Source organism: Tupaia chinensis, unplaced genomic scaffold, assembly GCF_000334495.1.
Source record: "Tupaia chinensis unplaced genomic scaffold, TupChi_1.0 Scaffold149424_1, whole genome shotgun sequence".
In the NCBI taxonomy this organism is placed as follows: Eukaryota; Metazoa; Chordata; class Mammalia; order Scandentia; family Tupaiidae; genus Tupaia; species Tupaia belangeri.
In genome coordinates this window covers 609,941-634,727 of record NW_006209268.1, presented here as the reverse complement: position 1 = coordinate 634,727, position 24,787 = coordinate 609,941, and the positions used below count along the sequence as shown (strand labels likewise).

The 24,787-nt window shown below is 35.2% G+C and overlaps 1 protein-coding gene across 1 annotated transcript in view; it reads left to right on the top strand.

Annotated features, from left to right (window-relative positions):
• Positions 1-24,787, top strand: part of CNTLN (centlein) — a 312,203-nt gene that overhangs the window by 110,778 nt on the left and 176,638 nt on the right. The window contains exons 9-10 of the mRNA XM_006171187.1: positions 970-1,132; positions 3,698-3,892. Coding sequence (XP_006171249.1) covers positions 970-1,132; positions 3,698-3,892 — 358 coding nt within the window. The remainder of the gene's footprint in view (positions 1-969; positions 1,133-3,697; positions 3,893-24,787) is intronic.

Below are 24,787 nucleotides of genomic sequence, written 5' to 3'. Positions count from 1 at the left end.
TGCATGTGTGTCTGCGCCCAGAATACCATGAGAATGGAGCAGAAGGGATTGCAGCATGGCCATTCCCCCTTGGGGGGGGGGGTTGATTTCTTGCTTTCTGTCTCTCTATGTCTCTGGGTTCGCGTGCCCTATGGCAAAACTCTCTCTCTCAAAAAAAAAAAAAAATCAGTCTCCAAAACTTAATACTGTATACTGGTTTGATTAACTACATCTCTGTTGAACATATAGAATAATGTCCAGTTTTATGTGATCTGTATCACACAGATGTCACTACCACAGGACTCTGGAAAGCCTTTACATTAGAGGTCTGACATTCCCGGACACTTAGTGCCCTTATTACCGCTACCCATTCATTAGTCTCCCTCCTTACCAGTTTCACCCTGTGCGGGTTAGAAGGATTGGTATTCCCTTGTGTTGCTTTTCTTCAAACTGAATTATGAGAGTCCCAGGTATCCCACCTCAGGCCTCAGAGGTTATAAACTAGAATTGGCAGTGGTGCTTTTAAGGAACTTTGATATGAAAACTTCATTTGCCTTTGGGATTCTTTTTACTATCTTTCTAAGTCTTCATAATATAAAGTGAAAGGTTCCTTTACCCTGTATTCAAAACTACTCTGATAACTATAGTTGGCATCAGTGCTTATCAATTCTTGGAACTGAAGTGTTAAGTTAATTTCAATAAGAAGGTGGTACTATGACTGTATATCCAGGATTTTTATTACTATCTAGCTATAAAAGAAAATTGATAAGTATTTGGCTTTGAAAGTCATAGTAGTTTTATCAATACTTTCTAGATGTATGTGATAAATATTAAATACTTTATGTTATTTCTTTTATTAATAAGTTTGCCTGCAGTAAAAAGTACTAGATGAAAAATAGGAAGCTGATCTATAACTTTGGATGAACACAATTATTTAACCAAGGTGATCTTTATTCATGTTTTTCTCTATTTATTGCTTGCTTTGCACAGGAAGGAATTGCAGGAGCTGCAGAATCTTTACAAACAGAACAGTGCACATACAGCCCAGCAAGCAGAGCTGATCCAACAGCTTCAGGTTCTCAATATGGACACACAAAAAGTACTGAAAAATCAGGAAGATGTTCATACAGCTGAAAGTATATCATATCAAAAAGTATGTTATTTTTCATAAAAGTATAAATTTATGTGTATGAACTTATGAACATATAGAATTCATTTTTTTCACATTTTAGCATTTCTTTATTACTTCCTTTTATATCGGTTACTTTAAAATGAAGAATGATTCAGTTTGGTAATATTAAATTTTTTTCAGTTTTCCTTATGGTTATTAAAGTTTAATCATTTAAAATATAGATACATGTATTTAATTTGGTAGAATTTGTCTGGGCCAGTGTGTATGTGTGTGTGTGTGAGTGTATGTGTGTGTGTGTGTGTGTATATATATATATATATATAAAATAATCCAAAAAGACTCAAAACAGAAATATTATAAGTTAATCCTGTTTTGTTGAGCACGTGTTCCATTTTAAAAATCTGTAAGTTGTAACTAGAAAGTCCTGAAACTTTCAAACTAAATAAAGGAGTATAAATAAATTTTTAAAAAATATATTTGTCTGATGATTAGAGGAGCAGGAAGGTACATGGGCAACCACAGTTGAATCCTGGCCCTGGTAACTCGAAAAAGACACTGGGTGTGTGTGTGTATTTATATATGTGTGTGTGTGTGTGTTTGTGTGTATGTAGGTAGGTATATTTGTGTCTGTGTGTACCTCAAATCCCAACAGGATAGAGAAATGGAAAAGAATGGATTGTGGTATGACCATGCCCCATTGTGGGGGGGCGGGTGCTTTCTTTCTGCCACCATCTCTTTGTCTCTCTGGTGAGCACATGCACCTTCTGGCAATTAAAGTATTTTATAGGCAAGTCTGCACAAACAGTAAAGGTAATGTAGGGAGGTCTTGAGGATTGATATTTCCCAAGGATTTTTTTTTTACCCTCTTTATTCTGTGTGCTTCTTTTTAATAGTCGTTTTACTTTACAGTTGTTTCAGGAGTCTTCCAAGAAGACTTACCCAGCTAACTGACTCAGCAGCAATAATTATGGAGAGTAATTGGGAAAAAACCCCTCCATTATTGAGTTCTTTATATGTTTTATGTACTGTGCTAAATTATTTATCTATATAATTTAGTTTATATGTAGATCACCTCCATGAGAGTGATGTTATAATGGTCAAGGAAGATAAGATTTAGAGAGGTTAAATAGTACAATTCTTACTATCCCTAAGATTTTGAGTATTTTTTTTCTTTAGTCTTGAAGTATTATGAAAATACAATATCTATGATCAGCATGAAATAAATAACTTTATTATATACACTTTAGACATGTACATTGAAGAGTCTGTATTGTTTCTTGTATGTTTCTGTTAGTACATGAATGATAACAAACAGGAGGATAGAACCTGTCTTCTCCCCATCAGCTAAAGCAGCTCCACCATTTTGTTTTGGATGGTGGCATTGTCCACTATGCTTTTGTTTCTGAACAAAAATGACTTGAAAATCTGCATCTTATTAATAACTTTGTTTTCCCTCCCTGCCCCCTGGAATTTGTCTGTGTTGATGACTCTTCATCTCTTCACTTTTTTTCCTCCTCATAGGCAGTATCCTTAAAATTGTGTGATTGCTAGTTTCTTCCCATGAGGCAAGGCCAACCAATAGAAGATACTTCTTATCTTTTATTGGATAAGCAAACCTAAAAATGTACTGTGTCACCTACGTAATTTTGAGATTTTTCCACTTGGGGGTTTTGCTTTCATTATATGTTTTCGCTATCTCACTAATAGACTTTATTTTTTTAAAAATGATCTTCGTTCTTGGGTTACTTTCCTAGTATCAGCAGCAGATATTCATACCTATTTAGTATGTAATTGATTATACCTTACTAAAGTATTGAATTATACCTTACTAAATCATAATCATTAGTTAGGATTTTCATCACCACCAAGGAAATTTATGAGTACTGATTGAAATCCATTGCTATCCATGTATTAACTCTCTGTATGACACCATTTATATACCATATGCTGTCTCAGTTTTTAAAAATTAATTAACTAATTACTTTTTATGGGGGGTTAGTTTTTGACAGAGTCTTGCCTCATTGAGACCCTTCTTCCTAGCCTCTCATTTAGCTAGGACCTCAGGTACATGCCAGCTGTTTAGACTGGGCTGGAAACTGAACCTAGGCCTTCCATGTAGCTTATGCCACCATGCAGTGATATCCTACTGCTTGTGCCACTGTGGTTGGGCTTTACAGTTTAAAAAAAAAAATATTGAGGTTTTTGCTTTAGAACACATGAGCTTGCCAAGAGAGAGAAAGAGAAACAGAGACACAGAGAGAAGGTAAGAAATCACCTCCAATCTCTGCTCCTCCATTCTCCTCTTAGGCACACACAGACACGTACCTGGCATGAGTCTCAAGCTACCAAGTCCGGGATTTGAATTGTGGTCGGCCATATGAGTCCAACAACACTATTGCTATGTCGTCTACTGGTCCCCTCTTATGTTTATATCTTGTTTCTCTCTTAAGTTATTGAAATAATCTGAGGTCAAAGACTATGTCATGTATAGTCTTTCTCTCTCTCTCTCTATATATATATATAAATAATTAGACTCATAATTATTTTATTGATGATTAATATGTTATGCATTATTTTTTGAAACAGCTTTACAATGAGTTGCATATTTGTTTTGAAACTACAAAATCAAATGAAGCTATGCTTCGGCAAAGTGTTATTAACCTTCAAGATCAACTATTTCAAAAAGAACAAGAAAATGCTAAATTAAAAGAAAAGCTTCAGGAATCACAAGGAACACACTATCCTTTATCTCAGGAAAGTGTTTCAGACCATTCAGCACAGGTGAGGACATAATGTTATGCAGTTCAGCATCAAATTAAATAATATTCTATAACTGACTAAAACAAAAATATATTGGAATATAAATATAGATCATTTTGCTATATGCCATTTTAAAAAACTCTTTGTAGACATGAACATTATTTGTAGTACAGATTCATATAGTAATGCATATAAAAATACAGGGTGTACACGTGTGCTTGTGATGCATCATTTGGCTGATACATCACTGAAGCACAATAATAGTGTGTGTGTGTGTGTGTGTGTATGTAGGTAGGTATATTTGTGTCTGTGTGTACCTCAAATCCCAACAGGATAGAGAAATGGAAAAGAATGGATTGTGGTATGACCATGCCCCATTGTGGGGGGGCGGGTGCTTTCTTTCTGCCACCATCTCTTTGTCTCTCTGGTGAGCACATGCACCTTCTGGCAATTAAAGTATTTTATAGGCAAGTCTGCACAAACAGTAAAGGTAATGTAGGGAGGTCTTGAGGATTGATATTTCCCAAGGATTTTTTTTTTACCCTCTTTATTCTGTGTGCTTCTTTTTAATAGTCGTTTTACTTTACAGTTGTTTCAGGAGTCTTCCAAGAAGACTTACCCAGCTAACTGACTCAGCAGCAATAATTATGGAGAGTAATTGGGAAAAAACCCCTCCATTATTGAGTTCTTTATATGTTTTATGTACTGTGCTAAATTATTTATCTATATAATTTAGTTTATATGTAGATCACCTCCATGAGAGTGATGTTATAATGGTCAAGGAAGATAAGATTTAGAGAGGTTAAATAGTACAATTCTTACTATCCCTAAGATTTTGAGTATTTTTTTTCTTTAGTCTTGAAGTATTATGAAAATACAATATCTATGATCAGCATGAAATAAATAACTTTATTATATACACTTTAGACATGTACATTGAAGAGTCTGTATTGTTTCTTGTATGTTTCTGTTAGTACATGAATGATAACAAACAGGAGGATAGAACCTGTCTTCTCCCCATCAGCTAAAGCAGCTCCACCATTTTGTTTTGGATGGTGGCATTGTCCACTATGCTTTTGTTTCTGAACAAAAATGACTTGAAAATCTGCATCTTATTAATAACTTTGTTTTCCCTCCCTGCCCCCTGGAATTTGTCTGTGTTGATGACTCTTCATCTCTTCACTTTTTTTCCTCCTCATAGGCAGTATCCTTAAAATTGTGTGATTGCTAGTTTCTTCCCATGAGGCAAGGCCAACCAATAGAAGATACTTCTTATCTTTTATTGGATAAGCAAACCTAAAAATGTACTGTGTCACCTACGTAATTTTGAGATTTTTCCACTTGGGGGTTTTGCTTTCATTATATGTTTTCGCTATCTCACTAATAGACTTTATTTTTTTAAAAATGATCTTCGTTCTTGGGTTACTTTCCTAGTATCAGCAGCAGATATTCATACCTATTTAGTATGTAATTGATTATACCTTACTAAAGTATTGAATTATACCTTACTAAATCATAATCATTAGTTAGGATTTTCATCACCACCAAGGAAATTTATGAGTACTGATTGAAATCCATTGCTATCCATGTATTAACTCTCTGTATGACACCATTTATATACCATATGCTGTCTCAGTTTTTAAAAATTAATTAACTAATTACTTTTTATGGGGGGTTAGTTTTTGACAGAGTCTTGCCTCATTGAGACCCTTCTTCCTAGCCTCTCATTTAGCTAGGACCTCAGGTACATGCCAGCTGTTTAGACTGGGCTGGAAACTGAACCTAGGCCTTCCATGTAGCTTATGCCACCATGCAGTGATATCCTACTGCTTGTGCCACTGTGGTTGGGCTTTACAGTTTAAAAAAAAAAATATTGAGGTTTTTGCTTTAGAACACATGAGCTTGCCAAGAGAGAGAAAGAGAAACAGAGACACAGAGAGAAGGTAAGAAATCACCTCCAATCTCTGCTCCTCCATTCTCCTCTTAGGCACACACAGACACGTACCTGGCATGAGTCTCAAGCTACCAAGTCCGGGATTTGAATTGTGGTCGGCCATATGAGTCCAACAACACTATTGCTATGTCGTCTACTGGTCCCCTCTTATGTTTATATCTTGTTTCTCTCTTAAGTTATTGAAATAATCTGAGGTCAAAGACTATGTCATGTATAGTCTTTCTCTCTCTCTCTCTATATATATATATATAAATAATTAGACTCATAATTATTTTATTGATGATTAATATGTTATGCATTATTTTTTGAAACAGCTTTACAATGAGTTGCATAATTGTTTTGAAACTACAAAATCAAATGAAGCTATGCTTCGGCAAAGTGTTATTAACCTTCAAGATCAACTATTTCAAAAAGAACAAGAAAATGCTAAATTAAAAGAAAAGCTTCAGGAATCACAAGGAACACACTATCCTTTATCTCAGGAAAGTGTTTCAGACCATTCAGCACAGGTGAGGACATAATGTTATGCAGTTCAGCATCAAATTAAATAATATTCTATAACTGACTAAAACAAAAATATATTGGAATATAAATATAGATCATTTTGCTATATGCCATTTTAAAAAACTCTTTGTAGACATGAACATTATTTGTAGTACAGATTCATATAGTAATGCATATAAAAATACAGGGTGTACACGTGTGCTTGTGATGCATCATTTGGCTGATACATCACTGAAGCACAATAATAGGTCATGACTGTTTTTAGACTTTGTAACTAGATGAGATAGTAAAATATAAAGAGTATCTAACTGTAAGTCTCATAAAGTCCTTGCTGTAATGTCTGGTATATGGTACTTAACACTTACAAGTCCTGACTTGACCACTACTTTGTTGTATGATTTTAGACAGGTTACTTGACCTTTCTAATTCCTCTCGTAAATGAGGTAGTATAAATGTATAGGTAATTATATAGGATCTACAATACAATCAAATAGATGTGAGTTCACATTATACCTCTACTTGTGAAGTTTTTGAATTTGAATAAATATTTTAACCCTGTTAGACAAAGTTTGCTCATAAATGAAATGTTGATATTAATTGTATTTCTTTCATACAGTTTTAAGTGATTGATGACCTAGTACATATCAAGTACAATGCTTGGCATATAGAAAATGTTCAATGATGCCTCTTTTAGATGATCTTTAAAATAACTTTCAGTACCATTAGATGGCGTAATGGTTATGTAGCTGGACTCCCTCTCACATAGTTGACCTCAGTTCAAGTCCAGGACCTGGTGGCTTAAAACTCATGCCAGGAGTGTATACACGTCTACCCAAAATCCTGAGAGGAGAATAGAGGAGAATGGAGGAAAACGGATTGTGGTGTGGCCATTGAGGGGGATGATTTCTCGCTTTTTAGCTCTCTATCTCTCTGGCGATCTCATGTGCCCTATATAAAAAAAAAAAAAAAAAAAACCCAAAAAACAAAGAAAAAAGTAACTTACAGCTCTAAACATCTTTTTTTTTAAAAAAAAAATACTGTATTTCTATGAATTTATTTAAGTGTTTTTAGGTACTCTTAGCATTTTTCGAAGTTTTAGAATTTACTACTTTAATTCAGAAAATAGAATAAACCCTACTAATGATTCTTCAACAGAAATTTTTTTTTTTTTGAGAGGCTTTTTTTGCTATAGGGCACATGCACTCTCCAGAAAGACAGAGACAGAGAGACAGAAAACAAGAAATCATTCCCCAGGGGAGACAGCCACACTGCAGTCCCTTCTCCTCCATTCTCCTTGGGATCTTGGGCACACACGCACATGCACCCGGCATGAGTTTAAACTGCTGGGTCCAGGATTCGAATTGCGGTCAACTACATGGGAGTCCAGTGACAGCCATTACACTAAAGCTGATTCCCTTCAACAGTAATTTTTTAACCTAGCACATTTTTGTCTTACTAATAAATCAATCTTAAAACAACAGTTTTAAAATTTATACTATATTGTAGTTTTTCAGTATCAGAGTGGGCAGAATTAAATGAATCATAAAATGTGTGTAATGACACACTATTGTATTATATGCATCTGCTGTTTAATTTAAGGTAATTAGTTTGTTTATTATAATAAGCACGCTTACTAGTTTGACTCATGTAAGGACTAGAACATTACTAATGACTTACACCTTATATTCCTTCCTTACCTTGATTTTCTCACCAGAGGTAACCATTAACTCTATATCATTTTGATTGTTTAAGTTTTATCTCATACATGTTTATAAGGAAACGGTATATTGTTTAGCTACGTCATTTGTAAAGTTGAAATCATAACATTTTGTTGCATGGAGTTTGTCAATTTTGACTCACCATATGTCATTAACATTCATCTATGTTATTTGGAATAGCTATTTACTTATTTTTACTGTTTAAAAATAGTTACATAAAAAGTATGAATATTTGGAGCCAGCAGGTGGCATAGGGATTAAGGCACTGGACTCCCACAAGGCTGATGATGGTTAGAGTCCCAGTGGCTTGAAAAATCACGCTGAATACATGTGTGCATATGCCCAAAATTCCAAGAGGAGAATAGAGGAGGAGGGATTGTGGCGTGGTCATCCACCTGGGATGTGGGGGTGATTTCTCACCTTCCCTCTTATTGTCTTTCTCTGTTGTTCTCTAGCAAGTATGCAAACTCTATGGCAAAAAAAGAAAAAAAGTATGACTATAACTACTATAACTACTTGTATATGCATGTCTAGATGGACACTTTAGTTATTCAGTGTTTTGCTATTACAAATAATGTTGAAGTTGACATTTTTGTACATGGTTCTTGGTATAAATGTACATGGCATTTTTGTGGATTATGTATCTAGAAAAGGAAATCCTGACCTCTGTAGGGTTTGATAATACTACTGTTTTAAAATACTGATAACTTAATTTTTCCAAGTGGTTTTATCAATTTTACGCTCACCGACAATGTGTAAATGATATGGTTGATTCATGTTTTTCTCAACACTTAGTATTATCAATTTCTTTGATTTGTTGCCAACTAAATGAATGTAAAATAGTAATTTTAGTCTCAATGTGCATATCACTGATAGAGCATATCTTTAAATGATTACTAGCCAGAGCATGTCCCCCTTTGAATGATTTATGTCTTTGTTCTTCTATTGAATCTTTTTCTTATTGAATTGTAAGTTACATGTTCTTAAAACTAATTCTTAGTTAAGTTAGCATCTGGCAAATATCTTACCTCAGGTTATAGCTTGCCTTTTAATATTCTTTAAGGAGGGGACATCAGGTGGCATAGTGGTTAAGGTAATGGGCGCCCACAGGCCAACTGCAGTTTGAGTCCTAGATCAGATAGTTTGAAAATCACACCAGGTGCTTGTGCACGCATGCCCACATCTCAGAAGGAGAATGGAGGAGAAAGGATTGCGGCATGGCCATCCTTCCTGGGAAGATGGTTTCTCACTTTCCCTCTGATGGTCTCTCTGGTTAGCTCATGCTCCTTATGTCAAGAACCTAAAAATAAATAAATAAATATAAAATAAAATAAAAACAAAAAAAATATATGTCGAATAGAACTTAAATTAATCCTTCATTTTAACTTAGATGGTTTAATATTTTATAGTTAGTGTTTTCATATCTCATTTAAGAAATCTTTTCTAGGGGCCAGCAAGTGGCATAGTGGTTAAGGTGCTGAACTCCCACATGGCTGATTACTGTTTCAGTCCTAGACCTGGTGGCTTGAAAATCACGCTGGGCTCATGTGCCTTCATGCCCAAATCCCAGGAGGTGAATGAAGGAAAAGGGATTTCTGTGTGGCTATCCTCTTCTCTCTTCCTTGGAAGAGGATTTCTCACTTTGCCTCTCACTCTCTCTGTCTTTCCCTGGTAAAGACATGTGACCTATGGCAAAAATCTCAAAATAAAAATATAAAAGAGAGAATTTCTAATGCAAAGACAAAGATTTGCACCACTTTTTTCTGATAAAAAGTTTTAAAGCTTTGCTTTTTTAATTTGTAGTCACAATTGATTTAAAATGTGTGTGTGTGTGTGTGTGTGTATAAGGTAAGGGTACATGTTTATTATTACTTTTAAATTTAAATTATAACCAATAAATAGTAAATAATCCTTCTGGTTTTGGTTTTTTTTTTTTTTTTTTTTTGGTAGTGCTAGGCTTGCTCCATGTATTCTAGTTCAGTATATTTGTGAGTTCTTTTCTGAGTTCTGTATTCACTGTATTCCTATAAAATATTATATCATCTTAATACAGCTTCATAATAACTTTTATATTTGGTAGATCTATTCCTATGTCTTTATAGTTTTTTAAAGTGTTTTGGCTTTGTTGACACCTGGCTCTTAAAATAATTTTCTGTATAGTCTATTAAGTTTCATGAAAAATACTGTTAACATTTTGAACAGATAGTTTTATGGAATGTAACATAATAGTAAAGTGTATAAACTTTAGTGTGTAACTCAGTGATGATTTGCAGAGTGAACACACCCATATAAATATCATTTAGTTCAATATATAAAATATTAACCGTCCAGGAAAACCTTTCTGATGTTTCTAATTAGTTGATATTCTCACAAATTTAACCAAGTATTCTGACCTCTATGGCCATCGATTAGTCTACTTGTTTTTTATTTTTAATTTTTTTTTTTTTTTTTGCCGTAGGGTGAGTATGCTTACCAAAGACACAGATAGAGAGAGAGAAACAGAGAGAGGGAAACTGAGAAGTCCTCTCCCTGGCCCCAGGGGGATGGCCACGCTTTACTTTCTTTTCCTTCCTCCTCCTGGGATTTTGGGTATGCATGCATACATGCCCAGCATGATTTTCAGGATGCCTGGTCCAGGACTTAAACCATATGGGAGTCCAGTGCCTTAACCACCATGCCACTTGCTGGGCCCTATTTTGTTTGTTTTAAACCTTATAGTACTTCACCACTAAAAACTGTGTTTACTCTGCATTTTGGAAAATATCTACTAATAATCATAGATATAGGAGTCTTTCAGGTCCAGACTCAGTGATTCAGTCATAGTGCAATGCTAGAAGCCATAGAAGGAATAGGATTGAGTTCTTGGGGTGACTTATATATACCAGGTGCATGCCCATATCCCCCCAAAATATATGATTTTATTTATTATCATTTTTTTCTTCCAGTCTGCTATAGGGCACAGGCACTCCCCAGAGAACAAGCAAGAAAGTGGGGGAAAAGTGAGAAAGCTGCCAGGTCTGGGACTCAAACCATGGTTGAATATATGGAAGTCCAGCTCCTTAACCACCATGCCATTTGCTGGCCTTTATCTGATTTTTTTTTATGTTTCTTTTTTTCTTTCTTTTTTCAATTAGCAATAGAGACAGATTTAGCACTCCCAAAGGTTCTTTTTGTTTTGGAGAAGTTTTTGCTGTAGGGCGTGTGTGCTCACCAGAAAGACAGAGACAGAAGGGGAGATATCACTCCTCAGGAGGAATGGCCATGCCACAATCCCTTCTCCTCCATTCTTCTCTCGGATCTTGGGTGTGCACACACACATGCCTGGTGTGAGTTTAAGCCACTGGGTCTGGGACTCGAACTGTGGTCGAATTCATGGGAGTTTAGTGACATAGCCATTACACCAACTGCTGTCTCCATCCCAAAAGGTTCTTGATGCCATGATCCAACTTTAGCTTTCACCATCCCCAGATCATTGTACTCACATGCCTGCATACTCAGGGAGGTCTCCTGATGTGATCCTGGAGCCTTCCTATGTAGATAAGCTTCACAGAGTGTCATGTTTTACTGCTGCATCACCTTCTAGTCCTCTTTTAATCTCTGATTTTAATGTTAGTTTACTACTAGCATTCCATTTGACCCTTTATTATAGTTTTTATTTCTCTACTAATTTTCTCCATCTGTTGTTAATGCATATTGTATCTTTTTCCCACTAAGTTATAACATAGTATAATAGTTATATTTAAATTACTGTCTAATAGTTCCAACATTTGTTTTATTGTTAAGATTGGTTCTTTTTCTTAAAGAATTATTTATTTAATTTTATTAATTATTATTATTTTTCGATTTGACCAGAGAGAGAGGGTAAGAGAAAGTCAAAAAAGATAGAAAGAGAAGGAACATGAGAAAGCAAGTTGCCAGGTCTGGGACTTGAACTGCAGTCACCCATGTGGGAATCCAGTGCCCTAACCACCACAGCATCTACTAGTCCATTAAGTCTGGTTTGGTGGATTGCTTTGCTTCTTTATAGCACATTGTTTTATTTTGTGTTTTTCTTTTTTAGTTTTATTTGAATGAATTACTGACATCATGTTTAGAATACGGGAGACTATGATAAGTAGTATTTATATTGGGACAGCCCTGTAGCCTAGTGGATAAGGAATCTGGATCCCACATGGCTGACTGGTTCAAATCTCAGCCCTGGTGGCTTAAAGCCCATACGGAACACAGCACGGAGCACATGTGTATGGGTGCCCATAAAACCAAACAGGATAGAGAAATGGAGAAGAAGGGTTTGTGGCGTGACCATACCCTACTGAGGGTGCTTTTTTCTTTTCTTTCTTTGTCTCTCTTTTTTGTGAGTGCATGTGCTTCTGGAAGTTAAAATAGGCATATTTTTCATGAGGAAATAGACTTCTTTCTTTTCCTCATATTGTTAATTCAAGTAATTGAGTTGATCCATTCTGGGAATTGAGTTCAGTGGATGATGGTTTCTTCTATGATTATATCTACAGTGGACCACAACTGAAAATCGTTTAGTGGTCAGCTGCCTTTGCCTTGATTCCTTTTTTGAAGAGGTTTTTGCTATAGCAACAACAACAATAATAATAATAGTAAATAAAAATAAATAATTCTTTAAAAAATTTAAAGTTCTAGTCAATATTGTTCTAAAACTTACATATGGTGTGTAACAGTTGTGTAGCATTCCAACATATATGTAGTATAATACTTACATTTGTAGTTGACAGAATTCAGCTGTGACTCCTGTGATCTGTTCCCCTCTGGTATTATGCTTTCTATAGTCCTTCCCTTTGAGTGTGATTGAGACCTGTGACTTGCTTTTAGTTAACAGCATGAAGCAAGGCGAACTTATATGATTACATTACCGGTGTCCGGCTAGGTATTAGGTACTATTTTTGGTATGGAGAAACATTAGGGAACAAAATAGGAAGACCGCCATCCAACAAGCACTTGATGTCATGTAATAAATATTGTGGGACAAAATATTACAGCATTATATGATAGAGTGCTATGGAGAGTTATAGTGCATTTTTGTGTAAGGTGATGAGGGAAAAGTATTCTGATTAGGTAACATTCCAGAAGAAATCTAGAGGAAGTAAGCCATTGAGATATCTGAGGGAATAACATTCTAGGCAGAGAGGAAAAAGTGGGAAGCAGGAACTTGCCTTCCAAGGAGGCCAGTGTGGCTAAATCAGAGAGAACTATGAGGAGAGAAGCAGGAGGAGAACTATGAGGAGAGAAGCAGGAGGTGACCTCAGAGAAGAAGCTTTTGGGCAGGTCTCCTAAGGACTTGTTAGGCCTCTATAAGGATGTACATTTTATACCGAGTAAGATGGAAAACCATTGGTAAGTTTTAAGTAGAAGAATGATGTGGAACCTATTGGAGTGTTTTAATGAAAGAGTAGTGGGATCATGTTTTTAAAGGATCACCCAGGCTTTAGTACAGGAAAGAGACTATAGGAAGGTAAGGGTGGGAGCAGGAAGACCATTTTAAGAGGCAATTATAGTAATTTAAGTGAAATTCAAAGAGTGCTTTAACTAGGTTATGAGAAATAGTGGGATTTTGGAAATAACTTAGAGTTACAAGCCCACAAGATTTGATGGTGGCATATATATGAATTATGAGAAGAAAGAAGGAAGTAAAAATGAATCCAAGATTTTCAGACCTAACTACCTGGACAAATGGATTTGCCATTTTTCATGAAAAGAAAAAAATGACCGCATCAGCTCCCTTGACAGGTCGTAGGACTCTGAAGTTGGAGGAGAGATGTGGAAACCCTGAATTAGGGAAGCTTGAAAGGGGAGAAGTGTGTGACTCAGGATTTCTAGCATTAGTAACATATCCTTTATCATGTCAGTTCTATAAATCTTCTTTAGGATTCGTTTCAACTGTTTTTGCCTGTTCACCCATCCACTCTTCATCCATCCGTCCATTCATCCTTCATTCATTTATTTGGCTATAGATTCAATATTTATTAAACTCCCGCCATATTGTATACTTAGTTTAGTGGCAAGGAATACAAAGATGAACAAAACGGTGTCTGCTCTTGTGAATCTCATAGATGGGGATGTAGATGGGAAAACAGTTGTTATTAGATGTGTTAATTTTGAAGTATGACCCAAATAGGAACTTTGTGGAGAGGAGCTTTTCAGTGAACATATTTACAGAGAGGAGGGGATTACCAAAACTTTCACAGAGAAAGTGGTGTATAGCAATTTGAAAATTGTTAAGGAGTTTTTGTTTGTTTGATTGTTTTTAATTTTTGTCAAACATACATTAGCATAAGCTGAGAGGTATGAAGGTTTGTGTTAGGGGCCAGCAGGTGGCATAGTGGTTAAGGTGCTGGACTCCCAAATGGCCAACTGTGGCTCAGACCTGGCAGCTTAAAATCACACCGGCTGCTGGTGTGTGTATGCCCACAATCCTGAGAGGAGAACGGAGAAGGAGGAATTGTGTCATGGCCACCCCTTTAAGGGGTTAATTTCTTACTTTCCCTCTCTCCTCTTCTGTGAGCACATGTGCCCTATGGCAAAAATGAAAAAAAAAAAAAAATCTGTGATAGATCCGGGATATTGAGAATAGTAGAAGTAAAAACTTCTTAAAATTTAATCCACATACAAGTTGCCTTGGGTGAAGGTTGTTTTCAAACAGAATCTAATTAAGTAGGTCTGGACTAGGGCCCTATATTCTGCATTTCTATCATGATCATAGACCAAGCTATTGCAGCTGATCAAGGGATCGTGCTATTACTAATATGAGACTAAGTGGCAAGTGGAGTGTACTGTTGAGAGGAAATGACAGGAAGATTCTTCCATTCTAATACCCTGTTTATTTGTTTTTTCAAATAATAGGAATAGGACTTTTTTGTGCTTGATTCGTGGTGGTGTATTTATAGGGTTATGGATAAGAACATAAATTCTGGAGTTTGGATGCATGTATTTAGATCACAGATTTAAATCATTTATCTGTCTGATCTCTACCTTAAGTCAGTTTTATTAGTTATAAAATGGAAATTATATAGTACATATCTCATAGGAGTTTTTAAAAGATTTAATGAGGTAATACATGACGGCCATATTTAGAGTAATAAGTGTTGGCTCTTATTATTGTACAGAGTAGACATTTCTTACATAGTGTTAATAAATTTTAGATTTGTTTTCCTCCTGTATTGGTAGTGATTTACCCTTTTTTCCACCTAATCTCACTTAAAATCTGAATTATTGGTGAGCTGACAGTTTTTTTGCCATAGAATAGGGCACAGCTAATTGGTTCTATGGGATTAAAATGTGTGACCTTTGATTTCTTAGTACTCTGCTTTTAAATAACTGAATTTTCAATGGCTGTCTATTCTTGTGTCAAAGTGATAGTTTATTTTTTTTCATGTAGAAGTATTCAGTTTATTGCCTTGAAGGAATGAATATCTTACATTATAAGACAGGACAAAAATCCAAGCTTTAAATTTACTAATATCTGTGAATGAGAGATCCTAAATGTAGCTAATAATACCAAGATATATGAATTTAACCACAGTCTTAGTTTTTTTCACAGATACTCTTTATTCTTCCCTAAGTTGTACAAATTATTTTTGTTACTGTCCCTTATGTATTCACTTTTTAAAAAAAATATTGTTTATTACAAAGTATTTGAAACCCTCAAAAGAATAAACGTAGTGTCTGTGTCCCCACACAACTTTTGACACTGCCTTAGTACTCTTCCCTGGTTCTCTTTTACTTCTTTTCTCTGAAGATAATTTTGTATTTACTAATTCCTGCCTGTTAAAACCATTTTCTTAAATAATAAACTGTTTAGTATTACTTCTATTTAAACCTTAAAATTATCATCACTTATGTTTTTTCAAATTAATGCAATTTATTTTGAAAAATGATTGTAAGCATCTTGTAGGTACTCATTTTTAACTGTATGGCTCTACAAAGATAGTAATATATTTTATTTTATTATTTTTAAAATTTTATTTTATTTTCTTTTATACATTCAATCACATACACACTTAGCTTATAAAGTGAATGTTCCAACATGAATACATTTCTCACTAGTCCAGTTGGGGGATACTATTTCAGACCTGGCATCTTAAAATCACACCGGCTGCTGGTGTGTGTATGCCCACAATCCTGAGAGGAGAACGGAGAAGGAGGAATTGTGTCATGGCCACCCCTTTAAGGGGTTAATTTCTTACTTTCCCTCTCTCCTCTTCTGTGAGCACATGTGCCCTATGGCAAAAATGAAAAAAAAAAAAAAAATCTGTGATAGATCCTGGATATTGAGAATAGTAGAAGTAAAAACTTCTTAAAATTTAATCCACATACAAGTTGCCTTGGGTGAAGGTTGTTTTCAAACAGAATCTAATTAAGTAGGTCTGGACTAGGGCCCTATATTCTGCATTTCTATCATGATCATAGACCAAGCTATTGCAGCTGATCAAGGGATCGTGCTATTACTAATATGAGACTAAGTGGCAAGTGGAGTGTACTGTTGAGAGGAAATGACAGGAAGATTCTTCCATTCTAATACCCTGTTTATTTGTTTTTTCAAATAATAGGAATAGGACTTTTTTGTGCTTGATTCGTGGTGGTGTATTTATAGGGTTATGGATAAGAACATAAATTCTGGAGTTTGGATGCATGTATTTAGATCACAGATTTAAATCATTTATCTGTCTGATCTCTACCTTAAGTCAGTTTTATTAGTTATAAAATGGAAATTATATAGTACATATCTCATAGGAGTTTTTAAAAGATTTAATGAGGTAATACATGACGGCCATATTTAGAGTAATAAGTGTTGGCTCTTATTATTGTACAGAGTAGACATTTCTTACATAGTGTTAATAAATTTTAGATTTGTTTTCCTCCTGTATTGGTAGTGATTTACCCTTTTTTCCACCTAATCTCACTTAAAATCTGAATTATTGGTGAGCTGACAGTTTTTTTGCCATAGAATAGGGCACAGCTAATTGGTTCTATGGGATTAAAATGTGTGACCTTTGATTTCTTAGTACTCTGCTTTTAAATAACTGAATTTTCAATGGCTGTCTATTCTTGTGTCAAAGTGATAGTTTATTTTTTTTCATGTAGAAGTATTCAGTTTATTGCCTTGAAGGAATGAATATCTTACATTATAAGACAGGACAAAAATCCAAGCTTTAAATTTACTAATATCTGTGAATGAGAGATCCTAAATGTAGCTAATAATACCAAGATATATGAATTTAACCACAGTCTTAGTTTTTTTCACAGATACTCTTTATTCTTCCCTAAGTTGTACAAATTATTTTTGTTACTGTCCCTTATGTATTCACTTTTTAAAAAAAATATTGTTTATTACAAAGTATTTGAAACCCTCAAAAGAATAAACGTAGTGTCTGTGTCCCCACACAACTTTTGACACTGCCTTAGTACTCTTCCCTGGTTCTCTTTTACTTCTTTTCTCTGAAGATAATTTTGTATTTACTAATTCCTGCCTGTTAAAACCATTTTCTTAAATAATAAACTGTTTAGTATTACTTCTATTTAAACCTTAAAATTATCATCACTTATGTTTTTTCAAATTAATGCAATTTATTTTGAAAAATGATTGTAAGCATCTTGTAGGTACTCATTTTTAACTGTATGGCTCTACAAAGATAGTAATATATTTTATTTTATTATTTTTAAAATTTTATTTTATTTTCTTTTATACATTCAATCACATACACACTTAGCTTATAAAGTGAATGTTCCAACATGAATACATTTCTCACTAGTCCAGTTGGGGGATACTATTATACACATTATCATCAACAGATAATAAACCATTTCTTTGTCCCATAAATGTCTTGCCTCTCTATTTTTCTCCTTAACGTCTTTCCTCAGATTCTCACTGGTATATCCCATGCTCTATAACTAAGTATTTTCCTTCAACCTTTTTTTTTTTTTTAAATAATTCATTGCTGTTGAGTGTAGATATAATTCTTTGCCCTTGTGCAATAGTCTATTGTATGAATAAACTATAAATTATTTATGCTATAGTACAAGTGTTTGTGTTTTCCCAAAATTCATATGTTGAAGCCTGATCTTTTATGTGAGGATATTTGCTAGTTAGACATTAAGGGGGTATTGGGAAGTGGGACGTTGTGGGGTTTCCACTCTTACAAATGGGACTAGTGCCCATATGAAAAAGGCCTGAGAGAGACCCTTTCACAATGTGAGGACATAGCAAGAAGGTGCCATCTCTGAACCAGGAAGCAGACCCTCACTAGACATCGGATTTGCTGGCACCTTGGTCTTGGATGTCTCAGCCTCTAGAACTGTGAGAAATAAGTTTCTCTTCCTCATAATATATCTAGTGAATGGTATTTTGTTATAGCAGCCCAAACAGACTAAGATAACTTACTCTTTTGTCACTAAACTTTTCATGTGTTCTGTTGTTTAGCTGTAGGAAATTTTGCACACTGCTGCTATGAACTTTGTAGTACCTATCTCATGACACACATGTGCAAGACTTTAGGGTTTATTACTAACAATGAAATTGCCTTTCATAAATATGCAAATGTTCAGGTTTACAAGAGACCGAGAAAACCCCCTAATAGGATGTGGTCAGTTGCAATACTTTTTCCATAATGTCTTTATCTTATCAAAATTTGAGGCAAGCATGCACATATGCCCAGTGTGTTTCTCAAGCAGCTGGGGCAGTAATTCTAACTGGAGTGAGCCACATGGACCCCAGCTCCGCATACATAGTGCTTAACTGCTGCGCTACGAGGCTGGCCCCTAGTTGCATTCTTAAAAGAGATAAAATGACACAGTTTCATTTTTTATTTCATTTCTTTAATTTTTTTTAACTAGGTTTTTGTCATAGAGTGTGTGCACTTGATAGAGAGAGAGAGAGAGAGAGAGAGAGAGAGAATGAGAAATCATCCCTTCAGAGGGATAGCCATTCTACAATCCCACCTCGTCCATTGTTCTCTGAATTTTGGGCATGCAGTCACACACACACTGTGTGATTTTTCAAGCCACCAAGTCTGGGACTTACGTGAAATACTTGTGTCTTGTACCTATTTTTCTACTAGGATGTTTGTCTTTTTTTTGTTGAGGTTCTTTATTTTGGATAAAATGTTTGACTGTTTGTTGTACTATTTAATGTAATGTCAGCTTCTGTAACTAATAAACCCAAGTCTTAGTTACGTGATATTTTATTATTTATGTTAACAGTCCAGTGTGGTTATTAGTTGGACTTCCAATGTCCAAGCAATGATTTAGAGACTCATGCTCCTTTCATTTTTTTGATCTACTATCTTTAAACATGGTTCCCAGAGTTGTCCTAGGGTCATCTTTACTCCAACCTTTACTCCCATAGAAAAACACATCATGACTTTCCCGACAACCTAATAATCCCATATTCCACAAACTTTTTAAAGTCTCATATATACTAGTCCATATTTATATGGGTTAATTTCAGGGCTCTGTATTCATTTGCATCTGGTAATTTTCTAATCTTTGAAACAATACTGCATTTATTATTATAGCTTTACAATGAGTCTTGGTAACTTATATAACAAGTCTTATCCAACTATTCTTCTTCAGTGGTGTTTTGTATATAATGGATCATTTGCTCTTCAATACATCATTGTAACCAACTATCAAGTTCCCTGAAAACCTTCTAGTGATTAATTTGAGCAGAATTAATGATTTTTATAATTTAAAATAATTATATCCAAAATATGCCATCTCATTTAATTTAGGTCTTCTGTAATGTATTTAAAATTCTTTTCATAGCTTTAGTCATGAAAGTCTTACATATGTATTATTAGATTTATTTCTTAATACCTTACATTTTATTGGTATTTTAGCTGTTTTGCATTTTTATTACATTTTCTTTCTTGTTTGTACAAATATGATTTTTAAATGTTTATCTTATATTCAGCTGTTCCTGCTAATCTCTTGTTAATTCTGTTCTTTTAAGGTAAGATTTATTTTATTTTTATTTTATTTTTTGTGCACAGTTTTATTACCTGTAAATTATGACACTTTTTTCTTCCTTAAAAATCTTAATATGGGACCAGCAGGTGAGATGGTGGTTAATGCTCTAGATTCCCACATGGCTGGCAGTGTTTTGAGCCCCAGACCTGGCAACTTGAAAATCATGCCGGTGGTACATGTATGCCTAAAATCCTGAGAGGAGAGTGGAGGAGAAGGGACTGTGCATGGTTATCCCCCTTGGGGAGATGATTTCTCACTTTTCCTCTCTCTGTCTCTCTCTCTCCAGCAAGTACATGCCACCTCATGACAAAAACCTAAAAAAGAAAAAAAAAATCTAATATGTAATACTAGTCTTCATACATTTTACCAGACAAAAGTTCAGTGGAAGTATGAGAGTGAATGTTTTCCTCTTGTTCCTGATTTTAAAGGGAATAGTAATTTTTTATCATTGAGAATGAAGTTAGCCATGGTTTCTTATGGATACCCTTCATCAGGTTAATGAGCCTGATAAAGTAATATCATGAATGTGTCATAAATTTTGTCAAACGATTAATTTTTTTTATACTTGGACATTTCCAATCATTTTTGCATTGCTTCATTCATTTTACTGATACTTTATTTTTAAGTCTGTTTATGAATAAGGTGGTTTGTTGCATAGTTTCTGATACTGCCTGTATCTGTTCTTAGTAATGAAACTAAACTCATGTGATGAGTTATTGAGCTAAAGAGTGAATTATAAAATTTGACTCTAAAGCTGACAAAATTATTCAGAATATAGTGCATAGATATGGCATGATGGAAAATATGAATGAAGTGAGTGGATATGGAGGCAAGAATGAGAAGTAAACCATGTCTAATTGTAAATGGTGAGGTAGAGAATAGAGGAATGACAGTAAAACACTTCAGGTGTGTACGGGTTCCTTTTCAAATCTGCCTAGTCAGTTTACTTTTTTTTAATTAATTTATTTTTCACTTCATTTTCTTTTATACATTCAATCACATTATTATTTGTCTTACAAAATGGATATTTCAACAGGTGAACATCTCTCCCCAACACAGTTGACAAAACCACAAAACATCCTCAACAGACAATACCACACCTCCCTGTGACATCAATACTTTGCCTCCTTATTTTTCTTCTAAATGTCCTTCAATCTTCTCACTTGTTTCTTTTTTACATTTCTTTCTTTCTTTTCTTTTTTTTTTTTTGCTAGAGGGCCTTTGCATTCACCTGAGAGAGACAGAGAGATTAGAGAGGGAGAAGACCATTTCCCAATCACAGGGAATGGTCAAGATGCTGTCTGTTCTCCTACATCTCTCCTTTTGGGATTTTGGGCATGCAGGTGCACATGTGTGTTTCTTAAGTTGCTGGAACTCTAATTGGCTATGTGGAATTTGGCTGCCTAACCCAGGCCATGGAGCCAGCCTCGTTTAAAAAATTTCTATCATTTCTCTTTAAAAATAATTTATAGGGGCCAGCAGGTAGCATGGTGGTTAAGGACACTGGACTCCCACATGACCGACCACAGTTCAAGTCCCAGACCTGGCAGCATGCTTTTTCTCTCTGTCCCTCTCTCGTCAAATTTAAAATAAGGGAACCAGCAGTTAGTGTAATGGCTATGTTGCTGGACTCCCACGTAGGCGACTGCGGTTCACGTCCCGGACCCGCTGGCTTAAAACTCACGCCGGGTGCATGTGCGTGCGTGCCCAAGATCCCGAGAGGAGAATGGAGGAGAAGGGATTGCAGCGTGACCATCCCCCTGGGGGGTGATTTCTTGCTTTCTGTCTCTCTGTCTCTCTCTGTCTGTCTGGCGAGCGCACATGCCCTATAGCGAAAACCTCTCCATAAAAAAAAAAAAAATTAAAAATAAATAAATAAGGTTAAATAAAAATAATTCCTTTTAAAAAATTAAAACTAACATAAGAATCTAAATATTCTATAAGAGTTGATATAGGAGTTAGGGCTCTTTCGTTAATTCACATAAATAGGGAAAAAAGGCATAATAAAAAGAAAAAGGGGATAATACAGTTAGTTCTAATGAATTCATGGCAGATAGCAGTAGCAGGGAAATTTTGGAGGGGAATAGAGAGGGCTGTGCCTAGAATTTTTTTGTGACATCTGTTAGACTGAGGTGAGGATATCTAGGGAAACTTGGTTCTAGTTTGGTGATTAACTTTTCTTTCAGCCCCAGATAATGATTAAAAACCTAAGGGAGGCATTGGCTTTGACCTGGAGTCTTCTTTAATTTTTAAAACCTGAATGTCATCACATGTATGTAAAAAGGACATACAAAATAAATGGAAACTATATAGTCTATGTAATTGAATTTTCTTTTAAAGATTTCTATCATAGGGCATGTGCACTCACTGGAGAGAGCCAGAGAGAGAGGGAAAGTGAGAATCATCCCCGGGGGTGTTGGGGGAAGTAGCGACAGAGCAATCACTTCTTCTCCATTTTCCTCTCAAGATTTTGGGCATGTATACCCATATGCCTGGCATGATTTTCAAGCCATCAGGTCCAGGGCTTGAACTGCAATTGGTCATATGCGAGTCCAGTGCTTTAGTCACCGTGCCACCTGCTATTTTGCAATATATATATTTGTATCCTGTTTATATAATTACTATTTCATTATTATTATTTTTAATTTTGCTAGAGGACAGATATGCCTACTGGAAAGAGATAGAGACAGAGAAAGCTGAAAGGACTGCCCCATGGGGATGGTCATGATCCAATCATTTCTCCTCCATTTCTCACTCCTTTTGGGATTTTGAGCACATGTGTGCACACACACATGTTCAGGATGTTTTTCAAAACAGCAGGTATGGGACTCCAACTATAAGGTGACCATTTGGGAGCCAGCCATCTTTTTTTTTTTTTTTTTGGAGAGGTTTTTGCTATAGGGCGCGTGCGCTCGCCAGACAGACAGAGAGAGACAGAGAGACAGAAAGTGAGAAATCACCCCCCAGGGGGGATGGCCACACCGCAATCCCTTCTCTTCCATTCTCCTCTCAGGATCTTGGGCACGCACACACACGTGCCTGGTGTGAGTTTAAGCCACCGGGTCTGGGACACGAACCGCAGTTGGCTACGTGGGAGTCCAGCAACATAGCCATTACGCTAACTGCTGGTCCCAGGAGCCAGCCATCTTAACCACCATGCCACTAGCTGACCCACCAGTTCATTATGAGTCGAGGTTTCAAACTTTTTTTTTTGACTCCCTAATTTAATATAGGAATGTACCATTCTTTTACCTAAACCTTTGCTATTCTGAGATGTTAAACTTCAGTTTATTTTTTTTCTATGTCCTCTAATTCTGATGCTATAGTGACATTTTCATTTGTTTACAGTATTTTCATTTCTGGTGGTTACCTCAGAATGAATTCTTAAAACTAAAATTTTTTTGTTAAGGTTTATGAACCTAAGGCTTTTAAATACATCATGTTGAACTTTGTCAAACTACATTCCAGCAAGATTATACTATAATCTCATATTGTATTAGACTGCCTAGTTTTTATATCCTTTAAATAAAATGTTTATTGTCATTTAAACATTCATTTAAATGGCCTTTTGTTTTCCAACTGAGTTGATTTTTTTTTTTCCCTCTCTTTGGAAGCTGGTGAGATTTTGCAACTTTACTTTTCATGTCCTTTTCTTTTGTAAATATTCTATCAGCTTGTATTTTTATCTTGATTGCTTACTGATATATGTGATGTTTTAAGTGGTGTATATTATGGAAATGAGCTCTATGTAAAGTTTATCACAGATATTTTCACTTGATTGTTATTCACCCTCCTAACACCTTGTAGACCATCTTCACTCAGCTCTAAGGTAACTATTGAAGCTTTTTCTTGAAGCCTTTTTACTTAAGATTGAGCAATATGTGCCTACCTCTTTTGCACCTTATCAGGACTAAACCTTACTTTTTCTGTTTGCCTTTCTGTACTAGGAGTACCTTGAAGGCAAGGAAAGTTGATGTCTTGTCCTTGTATCCCCACTGCCTTTTCCAGTGATTGGCATTCATTCAGATGGTTTTTGAATGAACACTTAAAAAAAAAATAGATAACATTTTTTCCATACTTGTTTAACATATCCATACCAACTGAGTATTCTTTGATACAATCATTGCAATAAGTAGGAAATAGGAATAGTAAAGAGTCGACTTTTAGAAGGGAGTATCTACTTATGTGGAATAATTGCATGGGAACTAAAGTTCTCTTGTCTTTAACAGTACTGGATGGATTTGGTACTGTTTTCTAACACAGCAAAGTAGAAAAAAATGCTGGTAGTAGTCAGTCTTGTTTACTTGCCAGTCAGAGGTTCTGGAATTGATAGTGACTGGCACCAGCTAACGTGTTTTAATTTCTCAGCAGACAGCAAGTAGATCAGAATGTAATACCTTAACTTGGTCTTTTGTAGTACCTTAACTTAGGCTCAAAATGCTGTTAAATATTATCGTACAGTAGTTGGGAAATATGCTAGAGTTTAATTGGTTTGCTTTTGATGATTTTTACTTTATTATTGTTTCTTTTACACCTTTTCTCATTTTAACATGAAAGATTTTCAAATTTATAGTTTGTTTAGGTATCTTACTATTTCAGGATCAAAATTTTAATGTATTGGGACAAGGTGTCATAGTGAAAAGTATTTTTTAATTATGCTTACTATTCTTTTATTTTCACAGTTAACTAATATTGAATTCATCAGTGTATATTCATTTTGAAAAATTGACTTGATTTATTCAATGG